General features: G+C 45.5%; 1 protein-coding gene across 1 annotated transcript in view; it reads right to left on the bottom strand.

Moving 5' to 3' along the window:
* mfsd2b (MFSD2 lysolipid transporter B, sphingolipid) overlaps positions 1 to 17,177 on the bottom strand; it is a 124,255-nt gene that overhangs the window by 99,018 nt on the left and 8,060 nt on the right. Inside the window, exon 2 of the mRNA XM_078541578.1 lies at positions 15,123 to 15,247. Within this exon, the coding sequence (XP_078397704.1) occupies positions 15,123 to 15,247 (125 nt within the window). The remainder of the gene's footprint in view (positions 1 to 15,122; positions 15,248 to 17,177) is intronic.

The raw sequence follows: 17,177 nt of genomic DNA, 5'->3' as shown, positions 1-17,177 counted from the left end.
TATGTCTGAGGTACAGTGACGAAGGAGGCTCCGCCTCTCAAAGGAGACAGTGACCTCCATCTGTCAGGTGATCGGCCCTGAGATCAGCTCCAACTGTGTGGATGGACACCCCATGCCAGTGGTGCTGAAGGTCACAGTGGCCTTCAACTTCCATACCTCCGGCTCTTTCCAGGGGTCAGTGGGTGATCTTTGTGGAATCTCCCACAGTTGTCCACAGTTGTGTCAAGCTGGTGACAGACACTCTGTTCAGGCGTGCATTGACTTTCATTCACTACCGCTGGGACCAGGCCAGCCAGGCACAGCGAGCCAGAGGCTTTGCAGCGATTGCTGGCTTCCCCCGTGTCCAGGGTGCAATAGACTGCACACATGTGGCCATCAAGGCGCCAGCAGATGAGCCCGGTGCCTTCGTCAACAGGAAGGGCTTCCACTCCATGAACGTGCAGATAGTGTGTGATCGCAGGATGCAGATTCTACAAGTCTGTGCAAGGTGCCCAGGCAGCTCCCACGACACCTACATCCTCAGACACTCCCAGGTGCTGAGGCTCTTCAGTGTTCCAGCCCGACTGGATGGATGGCTGCTGGGTGACAAGGGCTATCCCCTCAGAAGGTGGCTAATGATGTCTCTCCGCCATCTAAGAACAGAAGCTGAGCAGCTGTACAATAGGAGCCACGTCACCACAAGGGCTGTGGTGGAGAGAACCATCGGTCTTTTCAAAATGCGCTTCCGATGCCTGGACCATTCAGGGGGCGCACTCCAGTACCCCCCACCCGTGTAAAATGGCGGTGCAGAGCCGATCGCGGGCGATGGTCGGGTTCCCGAGCCCGCCCAGCCTATGTAAAATCCTGGCCCACGTGTTGGACAGCATGTTACTTTGTTTCTTCAACTGAAAGATATGTGCAGGAATTTTGCAATATCGCATACCAGAATATGAACTTAACAGTAACAGGGAAAGTTCAGTAACACAATGTTTATATAATATACAATGCAACTGCTACAAATTCCTTCCTTACAAAAATGGTATACTCGAGTTACACACTGCCATTTCTACCATTTTTATTATGCTTTCATCTTCACCTGGCCGGGGTAGAGAGGGGGAGGCGGGTAGCACAAGGTTATGTGAAATCACACCAACTAATCTTCCAATGGGTAGGATGAACATGAATTGGCCTGATTATTTTTTCTCACCTTTATTTTCACTTATTCTTCATTATGCTTGCCTTACTGCACTCTGAATGCTCATTATAATAAAACGTCTCAATGTTGAATGTTGGCCCAGAAATTCCTGGAACGCTGTGATTAATGCTATAAGTCATGCTGTTTGAAGCCCAGATGTTTACACTGTGAGCCACTCCAAAATTTCCTAGAAGAGTAATTTGACTATGCCGCACTGAGCATAATGGTGGGTCAGGGTCCTGAGACGTGGAACAACCAATGGCATACCCTAGCTGCATGCGTTTAGCAGATCAATATTGGCATAACCTGAGGCATGGAAATCTGAATTTACAAACCGCTCACTGTACTAGAACTTGATCGCTATGGGAAATCTGTTTGCATTTTAGACACGCTGAGCTGCTGTGTTCAGTTTTCAGGTGCTTTCTAAGTTACAGATTCGCTTTTACCATTTAGTTAGAAGATGACACTCATAATTTACGTTACCTTAAAAGGTTTCAGATTAAACAAAAAGGGTAGGTGAAATTGGGTCTCAGATTGTCCATTTCTCAAGTGCAAAATGATTCAATTTTGTGGGCTACATCCTGCGTCCAAGGACTCCTGTAATATGTCCAACACCATAAAGGTCTGAGCGATATTCAAGCATATCTGGCAGTCACCTTAAACAGACCTTAGACAATTTGTATATGTTAATGAGCAGCCTCATGTCTGTTCAAGGACCCCTCAATGAGAATGGTCAGGTAACTGAATGCATGCTGTGCTCAATTTTTTCTTAAAGGGACAGCTAGAGGCCGCCAACATAAATAAAATCTATTCTTTTTAACATATCTTAATGTTGTGGCCAGGAGAAGCAGGGGTATTGCTTCTGGTTGCACAATGCTACTGCAAACCATTGCTAGTCCACGCTGAGCCCCCTCCTTCTGCCTCCCGGGATCTAACCTGAAGCTACAGTCAGCCAAATTGGTCAAGAGAAAACTGGCAAGTTACCTTAGGAATCCCAACGGGCAGGCACAGCTCAGCAGATTTATTCAGAAGAGGCCCAAGGCCCAGTTGTGAATGAGCTTCGGGAAATTGTATAGTAAGCAGCCAGTCTGATATTGCCTGTTATATACTGCCAAAAATTAAAATGATCCAGAATAAGTGTTGGACAGAACTTGGGACTCGAACACACACATATTTACAGTAAAGAGGCAACTGTGCAGGTCCATGCAGTAGGCCACAATCAGCTCTGCTGTGATGTTATTGAATGGCGGAGCAGGCTCGATGGGCTGACTGATCTACTTTGCTCCTAGTTCTTACGATCTTAGGATCAGTCTAGGCCAGGCTTGTCCAACTTTTTCGCATGGGGGACACATTTCAATATTTTTCCCACTTTAGGGGCTAATGAGCAAATTTTGGAAGGATAAAGTTTGGCACAACATTAGACATTAATTAAAAAAAACGGAGGTTTCAAAAGAAACAACTTGCTGAGCAAAATAAAAACAATTTCAAAGTAATAAATTGATAATTTAAAAATTGAGTAATAAGTAAAGCTGACCAATAGAATGCAAGAGGGTGAGAATGTGTGTGTGTGCCTGGCTCACTCCCAGTCTCAGGACTCTCACTCACCCTCACCCACTGTAAGAGTGGGTGAGAGTGCATGTTGGTGTGTGGGGGTGAGGGTGAATGAGAAGCCTGAGACTGAAAGTGAGCCAGACTTATGGACACAATCTCCTCACACACACACACACACAAACACACACACGGGCAGACTCTCCCTTCTCTCTCACACACATGAACATCCTCTCCTCTCTCTCTCTCTCACGCGCACACACTCACATATACACTCTCCCCCCCTCTCTCTCACACACATGCACATTATCCTGTCTCTCTCACACATACATGCACACTCTCTCCTCTCTCACACATGTGCACACGCTCTCCTCTCAGAAGGAAAAAGCAGTAAAAACTGGGAACTAAGAATATTGGTCCAAGCTGGTCTTGTATACCTTAAAATGGATACCAGTAAAAACCAGGTAATAAGAGTACTGGTCTGAACTGATTTTTTCTTTCTGGGCTCTCTGTGTCTCACACAGATGCACACATTCTCCTCTCTCTCTTACACACACACACACACACACACACACACACGGCCCCCAGGCCCCGCTCCGACTCTGAGCCCCACCCTCATTCTGCCCCACGTTCCCCCCTACCTCCTCACACTCGCAGCCTCGCAGCCCTACTCCAGCCACTCTGCTTCCACTCTGGATCTCCCGCTCCCACTCCAAGCCCGCCGGCCCCACTCTAGCTCCAGCCCCCTGCTCGCGCTACTACTCCGGGCCCCCAGAGCCCCGCTCTCTCCCCAGCACACACTCGCTCCCAGTCTGGGCAACCCCCAGCCCCACTCTGACTCCAGCTTCTTCACTACAGGTTCCCCGACCCCGCTTCCGCTCCCGCTCCCGCTCCAGCTCCGGGACCCACAGCCCTGTACTTATTCCACTAGCGAGCCCATTTGCAGGAAACACAGGGAGAAAATCATCTGTGATTGCATGAGCAGCTTTACAGCATTGTTCAAATCTAAGTCAGTTGTATGTCTAACAAGTTTGGAGCTCCATTAGGGAGGATTTGTGGGCTGCCATTTGGACAAGCCTGGTCTTGGTATTCCTAACCTGAATGATGAGTGTAACACATCACTATATAATGCATCTGTTGCAGCCAGATGAGGAATGGTAGATTGGCACTATTCCTCTCTGTCCTCCTCTGGGTTGACCACAACATAATTTGCACATCAATTCAGTGAGTTTTCCACTGTTTAAGAGCTGTGATTGTAACAGACACACACAGACAAGTTTTCCCGCAAGTCTTATGAGAAAAGGAAATAGTATTTATTGTCCTTAACACCCAATATGTAAAAAATAATTTTTTAATTAAGCTCCAACCAGCACTCATACACATGCAATCAAAAGATTAACACAAAAGTAAGTTAAAAAGAGGGATGGTAGGTTAAATTGCTTCAGAGTTCCAAAAGAAAGTCAATCATATGCAGATTCTATAGACCGATGACTTGGGGTAGAATTTAGCCCTTGTAGGGGGCGGCCGCTAAGCCGAGTGCCACCCGCGATCGGGGTCGGACCACCAATTCACGCTGGAAGGCCAATTAACGCCCGCCCAGAGCGAAGTGCAATCGGCAGCGCTGCCGGCATTGGGGGGGATTGAGGGGGGGGCGGGGGGGTGGTGTTGGTGGGGTGAGGGGGGGTACGCGAGTGGGGCAGTGCGAAACTTCACGCATGCGCGGGAGTGCGCGCTTGAGAATCTCCCTCAGGCACAGAGCTGCTTCAGGGAGATGAAGCGTTTTTAAAAGAAAAAAATAAATAAAGATTTGGAAAAACGTAATAAAACACGTCCCCTCATGTGACTCTGTCACGTGAGCACGGGCATGTTATTAATTAAACTTTAAAATGTTTATTTTATTTTTATTTGCTTTTGGAAACCTCATCCCGCCCGTGGATGAGGTTTGCAAAAAAATGCAAAGGCCACATGGAAAATTTAAGCGAATTGATTGTTTAATGGCCTTAACAGGCCTTTTAATTGTCGGCGGGTGCGGTGCCGAATCTGGCGGGCGCTTGGCCAATGTCAACACACATCATTTCACACTCGAGCGGGTCAGGCGCGTGCCCGCCCGCTGAGCTAAAAGTTCTGTCCTTGGACAGTGTTGGGCTAGGTTCAGTGACCTTTCTGGATTCATGTCTAGACTGTTTAAAATATTGACGGATGTTTTCTGTCTTTTCTCCTGGAGTCAGCAGCTGTTTGGTTTATGTTGAAAATGCTTCCTGCGGCATTTGCCTGATCAGAGTAGAGGCAGGGAACACACTTGCAGAATGGATGGGGAGAGAGAGAGAGAGAGTTCTCTCCTCAATCTTATCAGCTCAGGGTCTTTCTGGTCTCTGACTGGGCCTGGAAAGAGCAGCTTCCTTAAATACAAAGGGTTAACTTGCTTATCACATGACCTCCATTCACAAACTGGCCAGTTACCAAAAAGATCACCACCATCAACACCCCTTTGTCCTTTTGTCTATGACACCTTTGGCAATCTCTTCTTTTGCTCCACCTATCACTGCCCCCCTATCCAGCCTTATCTGTCCCACCCCCCTCTACCAGCTTATATTTCACCTCATTTCTCTATTTCCTTAGTTCTGATGAAGGGTCATACGGACTCGAAACATTAACTGTATCCCTCTCTGCAGATGCTGTCAGACCTGCTGAGTTTTTCCAAGTAGTTTTGTTTTTGTTTCAGATTTCCAGCATCTGCAGTATTTTGCTTTTACCAAATAGAGTCACAGGAAGCTGGCCTCACGCCAGGTCCATTGTTCACACTGATGAGATTACGTGGTGTTCACAATGATCATATTACATGACCACTGGAGTTTTCTTCTCAGCCAGAGTTTAATGGCTTGGTCCACACCTACCTGAAATACAGATTAAAACAAAAAACTACTGCGGATGCTGGAAATCCAAAACAAAAACAGAATTACCTGGAAAAACTCAGCAGGTCTGGCAGCATCGGCGGAGAAGAAAAGAGTTGACCTTTCGAGTCCTCATGACCCTTCAACAGAACTGAGTAAAGTTAGGAGAGGGGTGAAATATAAGCTGGTTTAAGGTGGGGGGGGAGAGAAGTTGGGGGGGGCGGGGTGGAGGTAGGGACAAGCAAGCAGTGATAGGAGCAGATAATCAAAAAATGTCACAGACAAAGGAACAAAGACGTGATATTATCTAAGAGAATGTGCTAATTAAGAATGGATGGCAGGACACTCAAGGCACAGCTCTAGTGGGGGTGGGGTGGAAAGACTGACAGGGCATTACAGGTATAGATTTAAAAATAATGGAAATAGGTGGGAAAAGAAAAATCTATATAAATTATTGGAAAAAACAAAAGGGAGGGGGAAGAAACGGAAAGGGGGTGGGGATGGGGGAGGGAGTTCAAGATCTAAAGTTGTTGAATTCAATATTCAGTCCGGAAGGCTGTAAAGTGCCTAGTCGGAAGATGATATATTTCACCCCTCTCCTAACTTTACTCAGTTCTGCTGAAGGGTCGTGAGGACTCGAAACGTCAACTCTTTTCTTCTCCGCCGATGCTGCCAGACCTGCTGAGTTTTTCCAGGTAATTCTGTTTTTGTTTTGAAATACAGATTATGTCTGTATGAGGATGGGTCATTTACATTCACTGAAGTTGATTGTCTCTGGTGGACTATTTCCAGACAGCATGGCTCATTTCTGATGGTTTTTTTAAAATTGCAAGGTGTAGTCATATAAATGTTTAGCCATCTTAAGAACTGCTGTTTAGTTCACTTTAAACGTTGTTGTCAGTCTTTTTAAACTTATCCTGTGGTTTCAGGCAGAGCCGTCCCTAGTGGGGTGAGGGGCCCCGAGCAAATCACATTCTGTGGATCCCCAGTAACATTTTTAGACAAGTTTCCTCTGATGACTGGGCCCCTGAGCGTGTGTGTGAGCAGCACCAGCAGCATCCCAGCTACTGAGCACTCTGTTACAAGCACGTACTGCACTATTGACTGTGATAACTGTGTCGCATGTAGAACTACACCTTGCTTCCAAGGCTGAATATAATTGTTGGCTCTCCTTTTGTTAAGGAGAAATCCATGATCTCTACCGGATTCCGTGATAACACTTTTACTAACGCGCCCCACACCCCAGTTGGAGAAAACTTTAAGGCTGGAATTTTCCAGTTCCTCATGCCTGCTGGATCTTCTGGTCCCGCTGAAGTGAACATAGATTTCGATGGGCTCGCCGGTCCCACCGTGGGGGAACCCGCCGTGGGGGTCTGGAAAATTCCTGCCTAAAGGTCGGAGTGAGGACATTCACTGCGTTCAACTTTAAAAAAAAATTTCCAGTGTTAAGCAAATGTTAGTCGCAAATGTGCAGTGGAAGTAAAATAAAACAAAGAGCGGTGGGTTCGAATTGCTCGGGACCAAAAATAAACACAGCAAGGGAGCGACTTAACCCGCAGGGCGGACGCTATGCGCTATATGCTGGCTTTAAAGACGTTAACTAGTTCGGAATAGTTCATTTTTCACAGGGTTTTATAACAACCTCCATGCATAACGTTTGCCACTGTTCCAGAAGTAGAGGAGGTTTTTTTTTAAATTGCTTATTGTGTACCAATACCTCTACGCAAATGTTGGTTATATAAAGCCCCAAATGAGGAATCTTATTCTATTTTTAGCTACTGCACAAGGGTCCATGAACCAGCAGTGGTACAAGAAGAAAGTTGTGCTTCCGATGCTACAGCCTCCAAAAACACGTTATGTTTTTCTCTTCAAAATATATTATTCCCGTCAATGACAGATTGAGATCCCACCGAACTAATGAACCTTCCACAAAATTCACTTTTTTTAAGAACCTTTAACCAAGGCCCTTTAACTTCCACTACGGGAGCTATATTCATTGACATTAAAAAAACTAAATAGCAGCATTAGCATCGGAAACCTTTTCAGCCACATTGAAATGCATTCTTCATGAAGTATAGAGGCAGCTTTGCATTGAAGCATAATAAAATGAAGACAAAAATGATTCTTAATCTAGTTTTTCACATATGAAATACGTCCTGATGTGAGAGGCTGCATTATTGTGATACATTTTTCAGTCACTGCACTACTTTCAACCTTGCTTATTTTATTCTAATATTAGTATCTCTATTTTGAAACAACTGCTGAATGAAAGTATTGTGGTATTTATAAAGGAGCAATCCGTTTGCAATGAGTTTGATGTGATATGTTCTCAATAAAAAGGTAACCACATCGGTATCGGTTTTTGCTTCAAAATATTCCATTTAAATGAAAGGAATACAGGGTTACTCCAAGTCCCTGTTTACCTGTCATTGAGTCTGAGGCCACTCTAGGATAAGGTTGAGTTCTCAGCTGCATCCATTGCCTTTTCACACTTCCTAGTTTGATGGCTGTATCTCGTTCCAAAGAATGCAGAATGCAGCATTCCTGCAATTCTGCTCTTAATAAATGCTAACAGCTGGATGCGAAAACAGAAGAATACGCACTACATAGTACCAAACAAATCTTTATTCCACAATGACCACAGGCTTAATCAGTTCAAACAGGCAGGGCAGAATTAATTTGGATTGTTTTGCATTTGAAGAATGACATGTTGTTTGTTTCTCCTAGTATAGTGATTGCTGCTAGTTGGTCTTAGTCTGATAATCTTTAATTTGCATTTGTGTTTTCGGCCTAGGCTTTTTCTATTTCAGTAGTGTTTTTCTGGCATCTCCTTAAAAACACCAGTGTCTGCAATGGCTATTGCACTGGTACAGATATTTCCATAGAAGCATCTTAGGGTTGAGATGGGTGATCTATTATTTTCTGTACATGACAACAACTTAGTGACCAGAAGTTTACGCTCCCCCGCTGGTGGGGTTTTTAGGCAGGGGGTGCACGGGGAGAGTGAAATTGAAGGGACTGGACTCCCTCCTGGTTCCTGCCTGCCCCCACCACACAGTGACTTTAGTTCTTGGCCACTTAGGGGCCGTTTCCCACTTAGCCTCAATTTCTGGGCTGGCGGGAGGATTGAACATCCATGGGGAAAACCCAAATAAGAACAGTCAGATCCCGGGCGGGAAGTTGCGGGAGTCTTGCCTCCATCAGGAGCCCCTTCTGAAGTCGGGCACCCCCCCCACCTTAAAGCCCGGTGGCCTCCGGACCTCCCTCCCCACCCCGGGCCTCTCCGTCGAGGCCTCAATCACCCCACTTTGTTCCCTCCCCCCCCCAGCCTTCCCATCAAGCCTTCCCTACCCTCCCCATTCCTGGGACCCCTTGAACTTACCTGGGCTTCTGGTGCCCAGAATTAGGTTGCAATGCCCTGCATTTCTTCTTCTACTACAGCTAAAGGGACTGGCGAAATGCCAACCAATCTGATTGGCCGGCAGCTCTTTAAGGTGGGACTTCCTCCCGAGTGAGGGGCGGAGGTCCTGCCCGCAGCCAACTGATGCTTTTCCGAGTGGGGCACTCGGAGTCGGTGGGGGGTGTGTTCCCCACTGACTCTACGGATAGCGGGAAACGAGACCCCACCATCCGTTAAACTCAGGCCAGTTTAATCGTGCCTCTCATATGCTGCCAAAACATTGACCGACCTGCAGTTCTCACGTCAAAAAAAAATTGCCCGCTTCCCGTAAGCCGGTTAGCACACTAATAGCAATTCCAACGGCTGAAAACGAATACATTCTCAGGAGCTGGCAATAAATTCATAAGATTGCTAGGTGAGATTGGAAGCAAAGCCGACACAGGGATGATGGTTTCATGAGCCAAGTCATTGTTTACCAGGAGGCCCACTAGAATGGGAGCAAGACGACCAACTATTTTCAGCAAATGGCGGCCACATGAACAAGAGTAACTACGGATCTGTTCATTTTAAAATAACTGGAGAAACTCAGAATTAATCATTAGGAGCGAACATGCCTTCATGAACTTAATATATTGCACGATGGCTGGTTGGCTTCAGAAGGGGGTGATCCAGCTTGCTCAACAACCTTTTTTTGTTGAACTAACACCGAATTGATGGTTTGAAGCATTGCCATATAATAATCATGATTTTTAAAGGTCCTACTGATGATGTAAACCCTCAATACTGGAGGGTGCAGGTCGCAAGATCTGACCCCAGCGCACACACATCTGAGCAACTGTGTTTTGCAAAACACAATTTCCAGGGACAAAATGCTAGAAACATGCATGAGACTCATGCCATGGAGAACTTAAAGTTTGGTCCCAAGCTGCATTTCACACCTACAACATGTCCCTTGCATATTAAATGGGTTTTTCAGGAGTTATGGGTTATGACCTCTCAGCTACGTGAAAGGAAAGTAAAAAGAACAGACCCCCGTAGTTATTTCCAAGTAGCCTATGACGTGAGGTCACTTCACCTCTCTCTACAAATGTGGCTGAGCAAAAACAAGCAGGAGGACATGGAGCACCTCTCAGGCAGGCTGAACTGCCTGGCATCCTCTATGCATCATCCTCTTCTTAAAATGTCAGGTTTCTCAGTGGGAATAATGCTGAAGGCAGAAATATAATAACCATGGATAACTGGCTCATAGGGGTATGAACACCAAACTGCCAGCAGAAAACCATAAATAACTTAAACAGACCTGAACATTTACCTTTAACATGATGTGCCTTTTAAATGATCATCCATCTGAAGGGTCCAATCCTGTCAACCCTGGGCAACAGGTTTCATGGGCACGGGCTTGGTGCACAGTACATCAGCACTCAGTAAAATAGAATGGGGGACTTCCATGTTTCTGTTACAAATGAGAGCTTCCATTGCCTACCTCAACCTTGACCACAAGCTGATTTTACTCCCCCAGGCCCCATAAGTAAACTTTTAAGATTTAACCTCCAGGACTTCTGCTTTGTGTCCACCAGGGTTGCTGAGCTGGCCGACCATAGCAGATGTCCTGCTCACTAGGTAATTATAATTGCAGATAGAATCCCACTTTCCGTACAACTCCGAAGCTCTTGCTTGAGTCAGGCACCCAACAAAATATCGGCGTTGCAGGGCAGGAATCTGGTGGGAAGTGTATTGCATCCATTTCATGCCCAACAAAAGGAGTTAAAATTTCCTCTTTTGCCTGAAGAACTCCTTCATACCAGTACAAAATTTGCCTTTTACCATCCAGAACATGTGCCTCCTCATTGTAGTTTCAAATTAAATTTTAAGCAATTTTCCGAATGTACCTCTTCAATACATAGGAACAGGAGTAGGCTGTTCAGCCCCTCGAACCTGTTCTGCCATTTAATGAGGTCATGTCTGGTCTGTATCCCAACTCACTCAATCATGTTGGCTCTATGTTCCTTAATAACTTTGGCTATCATAACTTAATAGCTTAATAACTTTGGCTATGAAACTCATATTTAAAATTAATTGAGCTAGCATCTACTGCATTTTGTGGGAAATAGTTCCAAATTTTTATTACCCTTTGCATGAAGAAATGTTTCCTAACTTCTGTTCTGAATGGTCCGATTCTGATTTTAGGATTACGTCCCCTTGACCTAGACGCCCTCACCAATAGAAAAAGCTTCTTTCCATCTATGCTGCCAATTCATTTCAAAAGCCTAAAATCCTCAACCAAATCACCCCTTAACCTTCTATTTTCCAGGGATTACATGTAATCATTTATGTAATCTCTCCTCATAGTCTAACCCTTGGTACCCTGGTAAAATTCTGGTGAAGTTGTGCTACACTCCTTCCAAGGCCAAAATATATTTCCCAAAATATCTTATATACCATACACATTCATGGCCCTCATCAGTGGAGTTCCAATGGGAAGTGGGGCAGGGCTGGAGTCCCAGACTCTGGGTAGATCCCAATGTGATTCCATCCCATTTTGTTGGGTCTGATTTAATTTTTAAAAATTCTTTCATGGGATGTGGGCATCACTGACAAGACTGATGTTTGTTTCTCATTCCTAGTTGCCCTTGAGAAAGTGGTGGTGGGCTGCCTTCTTGAACCGTTGCAGTCCATTTAGTGTAGGTATACCCACAGTGCTGTTAGAGAGGGAGTTCCAGGATTTTGACCCAACAACAGTGAAGGAACGGTGATACAGTTCCAAGTAAGGATGGTGCGGGGCTTGGAGGGAAACTTGCACATGGTGGTGTTCCCATGCATCTGCTGCTCTTGCCCTTGTAGGAGAGGTCACAGGTTTGAAAGGTGTTTTCAGAGGAGCCTTGTTGAGATGCCGCGGTCCATCTTGTATATAGTACACACTGCTGCCACTGTGCATCAGCGGTGGAGAGATTGAACGTTTAAGGTGGTGGGTGGGTTGCCAATCAAGCAGGCAGCTTTGTCCTGGATTATGCCAAGTTTCTTGAATGTTGTTGGAACCACAGTCATCCAGGCAAGTGGGGAGTATTCCATCACACTCCTGACTCTCTGTTGATAGTGGGTCAGCTTTGGGGAGTCTGGAGGTGACTTACTTGCCATATAATTCCTGCCTCTGAGCCGCTCTTGTAGCCACAGTTTTTATATTTTTGGTCCAGTCAAGTTTCTGGTTAATAGTAACCCCTGGATGTCACTGAGCGAGCTCAAAAGGCTGAATGGCCTACTCCTCTTTCTAATTCCTAAGTCCTATGTTGGTGGTGGAGGATTCAGTGATGGTAATGCCATTGAATGTCAAAGGGAGATAGTTAGATTCTCATTTTGAGAGAATGTTGGAGATGGTCATTGCTCGACACTTGCGTGGCCTGAATGTTACTTGCTATTTATTAGTCCAAGCCTGAATGCTGTCTTAGTCTTGCTGCACATGGACACAGCTGCTTCAGTACCTAAGGAGTCACGAATGGTGCTGAATACTGTGTAATCATCTGTGAACATCCCCACTTCTGAGCTTGTGATGAAGGGAAGCTCATTGATGAAGCAGCTGAAGACGGTCGGGCCTAGGACACGACCCTGAGGAACTCCTGCAGTCAAGTCCTGGAGCTGAGATGATTGGCCGCCAACAACTACAACCATCTTCCTTTATACCAGGTGTGACTCTGACTCCTTGATGCCATCCTCTTCAAAGGCAGCCTTGATATCAAGGGTGATCACTTTGGCATTCAGGATGTGTTCTCAGCACTGTGTACCTTTGACCGGGAGACCACCATTGCATGTGAGAGATAGTTTATGATGTCCCAGACCTTCCGATCTCAGGATTGTCAAAGACTTGACATATCCCAGAAGATGAGCAATGGGATCCCTCAGAAGTCCCAACTCAAGGATTCCAGGGAAATTGCTCGTGAAGTTTGAACTTCCAATGGGCAATTCTCTGCTCCCTGGGATCCTCCAAAAAAAGTCTCCACCTCTAAGTTAGAGTTGGAGATTTTGGAGGGTTCCAATTTACTTACCTAAATAGTTACCCGTAAAATATTAAACAGGAAAAAAGTTAGTCCAATTCCTGAGTAACTATACAACTGAACCCCCAATCACTCACATTGATCCCCCAATACTCTCTGCAACCTCCCTGACTACCCCCTGACCCCAAACTTCCCCCAACCCCCCCGATTCCCCCAACCCCACGTCTCCCCCCAACCCCTGTCTCCTCCATCCTGACTCCCCACTGACCACCAAAAGCACCCTGATTCCTCAAATCCCTTGACCCTACCTAACCTGACCCCACCATCCGATCCACACGATCTGACCTGAATAACCTCCGACCTGACTACACCTCCCGATTCAACCTCATTAACCCCTGACCCGACCCGGCTACCCCCAACCCATCTACCCACTCACCCACCTGCCATCCTACCCACCTTACCCACCTTACCCACCTACTCACCTACAACTCTAGCGAGCTGCGACCCTGCCACCCTACACATCTGCTGTTCTTCTGCCCTACCCAAGTACCACCTTACTCATCCACCATATTATCACCTCACCCACCTGCCATCCTGCCACTCTACCCACCTGGAACCCTGCCCACCTCACTCACCTGCCACCCTGCCCACCTCACTCATTGCCACCTTGCCACCCAGTCCACCTGCCACCCTACGCCCTTATCCAGCCTACCCCCTTACACACTCGCCTTCTCTCCGTAGCTTTTCAAAGGAGCTTTGGGACATTTAAACTCTTTACTTACCAGGATATGGCAGCTGGTGTGCTGTAATAAGGGGGCGTGACTTATCTTCCCCCGATGATCCAATGCTGCGAAGAAGCAGTTCCATTCCATGTATGCTCTGCCTTTCTGAAGAAACCAGGATCAGAATTCCCGGCCAGAAATGCAGAGGTCCAGGGTGGTGGAGAAAAGTAGGAATGGAGTGATGGTCTGACAGTGATTGCTGCTTCTTGGTAGATTCTGATCAGTATTTCACTGGCGGCAGCTACTTAAAGAGTCAGGACAAAAACAGAATAAAATGATGTTTCCTAAACCTGGTGCTACTTCAAAAAGTACATTAGGGGACAAGTGAGAAGTAGCAGGAGTGCACCACGAACTGAAAAAAAAGTCAAAGAGAGACCCCTATTATTATGGTCACCACCTGGATCCAATTATCAAAAGACTATACAGGGCAAAGTAGCCCGCTTGATTTGGCACCCCATCCACAAACATTCACTTCCTCCACCACCGGTGGCAGCAGTGTGTACCATCTGCAAGATGCACTACAGGAATTCACCAAGGCTCCTTAGACAGCACCTTCCAAACCCATGACCACCACCATCTCGAAGGACAAGAGCAGCAGATACGTGGGAACACCACTGCCTGGAAGATCCCCTCCAAGCTACACACTATCCTGACTTGGAAATATATAGTTCCTTCACTGTCACTGGGTCAAAATCCTGGAACTCCCACCTAACAGCACTGTGTACACCACATGGACTGCAGCGGTTCATGAAGGCAGCTCACCACCACCTTCTCATGGGCAATTAGGGATGGGCAATAAATGCAGGCCTAGCCAGCGAATGAATGAATGAATAGATGAAATAAATAAAACCCCAAATGTCTCTTCATTGCAGGCATTGCTTGGGCAAGTAGCAAAGATGATGACAAAGGGAGCTGGGCCACCGGATGAAACCCTGCCTGCCTGATGTCATTTACATACAATGAGGTGGGCAAATGGAAGGAGGAGGAAAACCTATGCTGACATTTTTTAGAGCTGGAGATTCCTCAGAAAGCCTTCCAGCTTACCTTCCTCTATTTTCCAACTTCATACCAAATGGCCACTATTCAAGGGGGAAATCTAAGCCATCTCTAAGATTTCTTCTTTTGGTTTTTCTTATTGATTCGGAGCGTTCTTACTTTTGCTTCTGGTTACCCATTTCATTTGATTTTCTCTGAGATTCTACCAACTAAGGTAATAATGGGATCCTAGCACCTTACAAGAATATGTGTTTTCAGAAAATCTACCCACTCCCAGTGTTTGGCCTCAAAAAATGGAGATCACCGTGTAGATAGGGGTTCAAAATATTCTTAAAGCTTACTCACCATGGCATTAATCTCCCAATCTTTGTCCATTTGCTTTTACTGATTAAATATCCAACAGCTGGATCAGTCATAGAATCCCAAGCTCTTCCAACGAACATTACTAAGGAAGCATGAAATGGACTTATCTAAAAACAAGAACGAAAAGTATTTTTAACAGCAAGTAGAATACAGTATTACAGCTAACAAAACATAAACACAGGGGCTGGGTGAGACTGAGCACTCCCTTTCCACTTCTTTGACCTGAGCTTAAACAGGCTATCAGAGTTAATGCCCTCCTTCTCAGGTGCAGATAAGGGTCTGATGTAAAATCCTACCGATCCCAATTAATTTTCGGGAGTCGTTAGCACACAGCATAAAACTCTACATTATTAAAATAGGAGCTTAGCAGTCACTCAGAGCAGTCAGAAGTATAGTACTTATGGGGAAATGTAAAAGTTGTGTTCTTTTGGGACTGGGCTTAAGAAACGCCGGTCCCGAAATTTCTGAAAACTTGCGACGTATCTACGGCCTGCATCATTAAATGGGAGAGATTTTCCAGGAAATCATGGCATGGGTATCTCAGCAATTATTTATTCCAGGACAAAGTTTGCTGGGACCCTCTGCACTGTTTCACTATGACCATCACCAAAACAGTGAGAATCCTATTACCGTAGCTCTGTGGCTCCAATGTTCTGGATTCTTTTTTCCATTCTTTCATGGGACGCCGTTGTTGCTGGCCTGACCAGCTTTTGTTATCCATCCGGAATTGCCATCACAAGGCTCTTATCACCACTGTCACTTAGGCTCAACTAGGCTGATGCGGTGATCTGGTAGTGGTGTAATTTATTGCTCCAGGATCGCTTTTCCCTCAGCCTAGACACATTTAACTGAACTTTTGCTGATTTATTTAGCTAATGCAAAAAGAAAATGGTGATTGGACATATCAGCTGACTGGAAGGTTTGCTGCTAAAATGAATTGAATTTTTGTGAGCCATTTGAAGTTTGTATCAATTTTTAAAAATTCTTTCATGGGAAGTGAGTGCCGCTGGCAAGGCAGCATTTGTTATCCATCCCTAATTGCCCTGGAGGGCAGTTAAGAGGCAAGCACATTGCTGTGGGTCTGGAGTCACATGTAGACCAGACCAGCTAAGGATAACAGATTGCCTTCCCAAAAGGACATTAGTGAACCAGATGGATTTTTCAGCAATCGATGATAGTTTCATTGTCACCATTACTAGACAAGCTTTCAATTCCAGATTTATTAATTAATTAAATGTAAATTTCACCAGCTGCCATGGTGGAGTTATACCCATGTCCACAGAGCATTTGTCTGGACTTTGGGATTACTAGCCCAATGACATTACCACTATGCCATCATCTTCCTGGAGCTCACTTTTCTCAGGTCCTTTAACAGTTTTAGTCACGAGTTTTAACATTAAACATTAACTCCCTCCACCACTGGTGCATCATGTTTGCTGTGTGCATGAGTTGCACTATAGCAACTTACCAATGCTTCTTCAACAGCCTCTTCCAGTGTGTGACTTTTACAAGGAACAAGGGAGCAGAGGCATGAGAACACCTTCAAATTCCACATCAAGTCACACACCACTCCAACTTAAAAATATTTTGCCATTCCTTCATTGTTACTGTGTTAAAATCCTGAAGCTGCCCACTTAACAGCACTGTGGGAGAATCAACACTACATTGAGTGCAGCGGCTTAAGAAGGCAGCTCATCAACCTGTTTTCAAGGGCTGTGCCCAACCAGCCAGTGCTTGCAAAAAACTCAAAACATAGCGTCCAAAATTAGATGTGATTCTGCGATTGGACAATATTTGCTGAATAATCCTTAGTGTGCTAAGAGTTATGCTGACAACAATTTTAAGATTGTCAGTTAGGCTCACAGTATTTGTACGTGCTGGAAGCTACATATATTTATATACAGGGCCCGGTTCTTTGCAGACAGGAAGAACATGTACACACATTGCACTTGTTTCAGCTAAACAAAATAAGTGACAGCCATTCACTGGTTCATTCCCCAAGGCAATGACTTGACTAATCAAGGTCACGCTACCTGG

This window comes from Cetorhinus maximus, chromosome 5 (genome assembly GCF_964194155.1).
Source record: "Cetorhinus maximus chromosome 5, sCetMax3.hap1.1, whole genome shotgun sequence".
NCBI lineage: Eukaryota > Metazoa > Chordata > Chondrichthyes > Lamniformes > Cetorhinidae > Cetorhinus > Cetorhinus maximus.
This window is presented reverse-complemented; position numbering and strand designations above follow the sequence as displayed.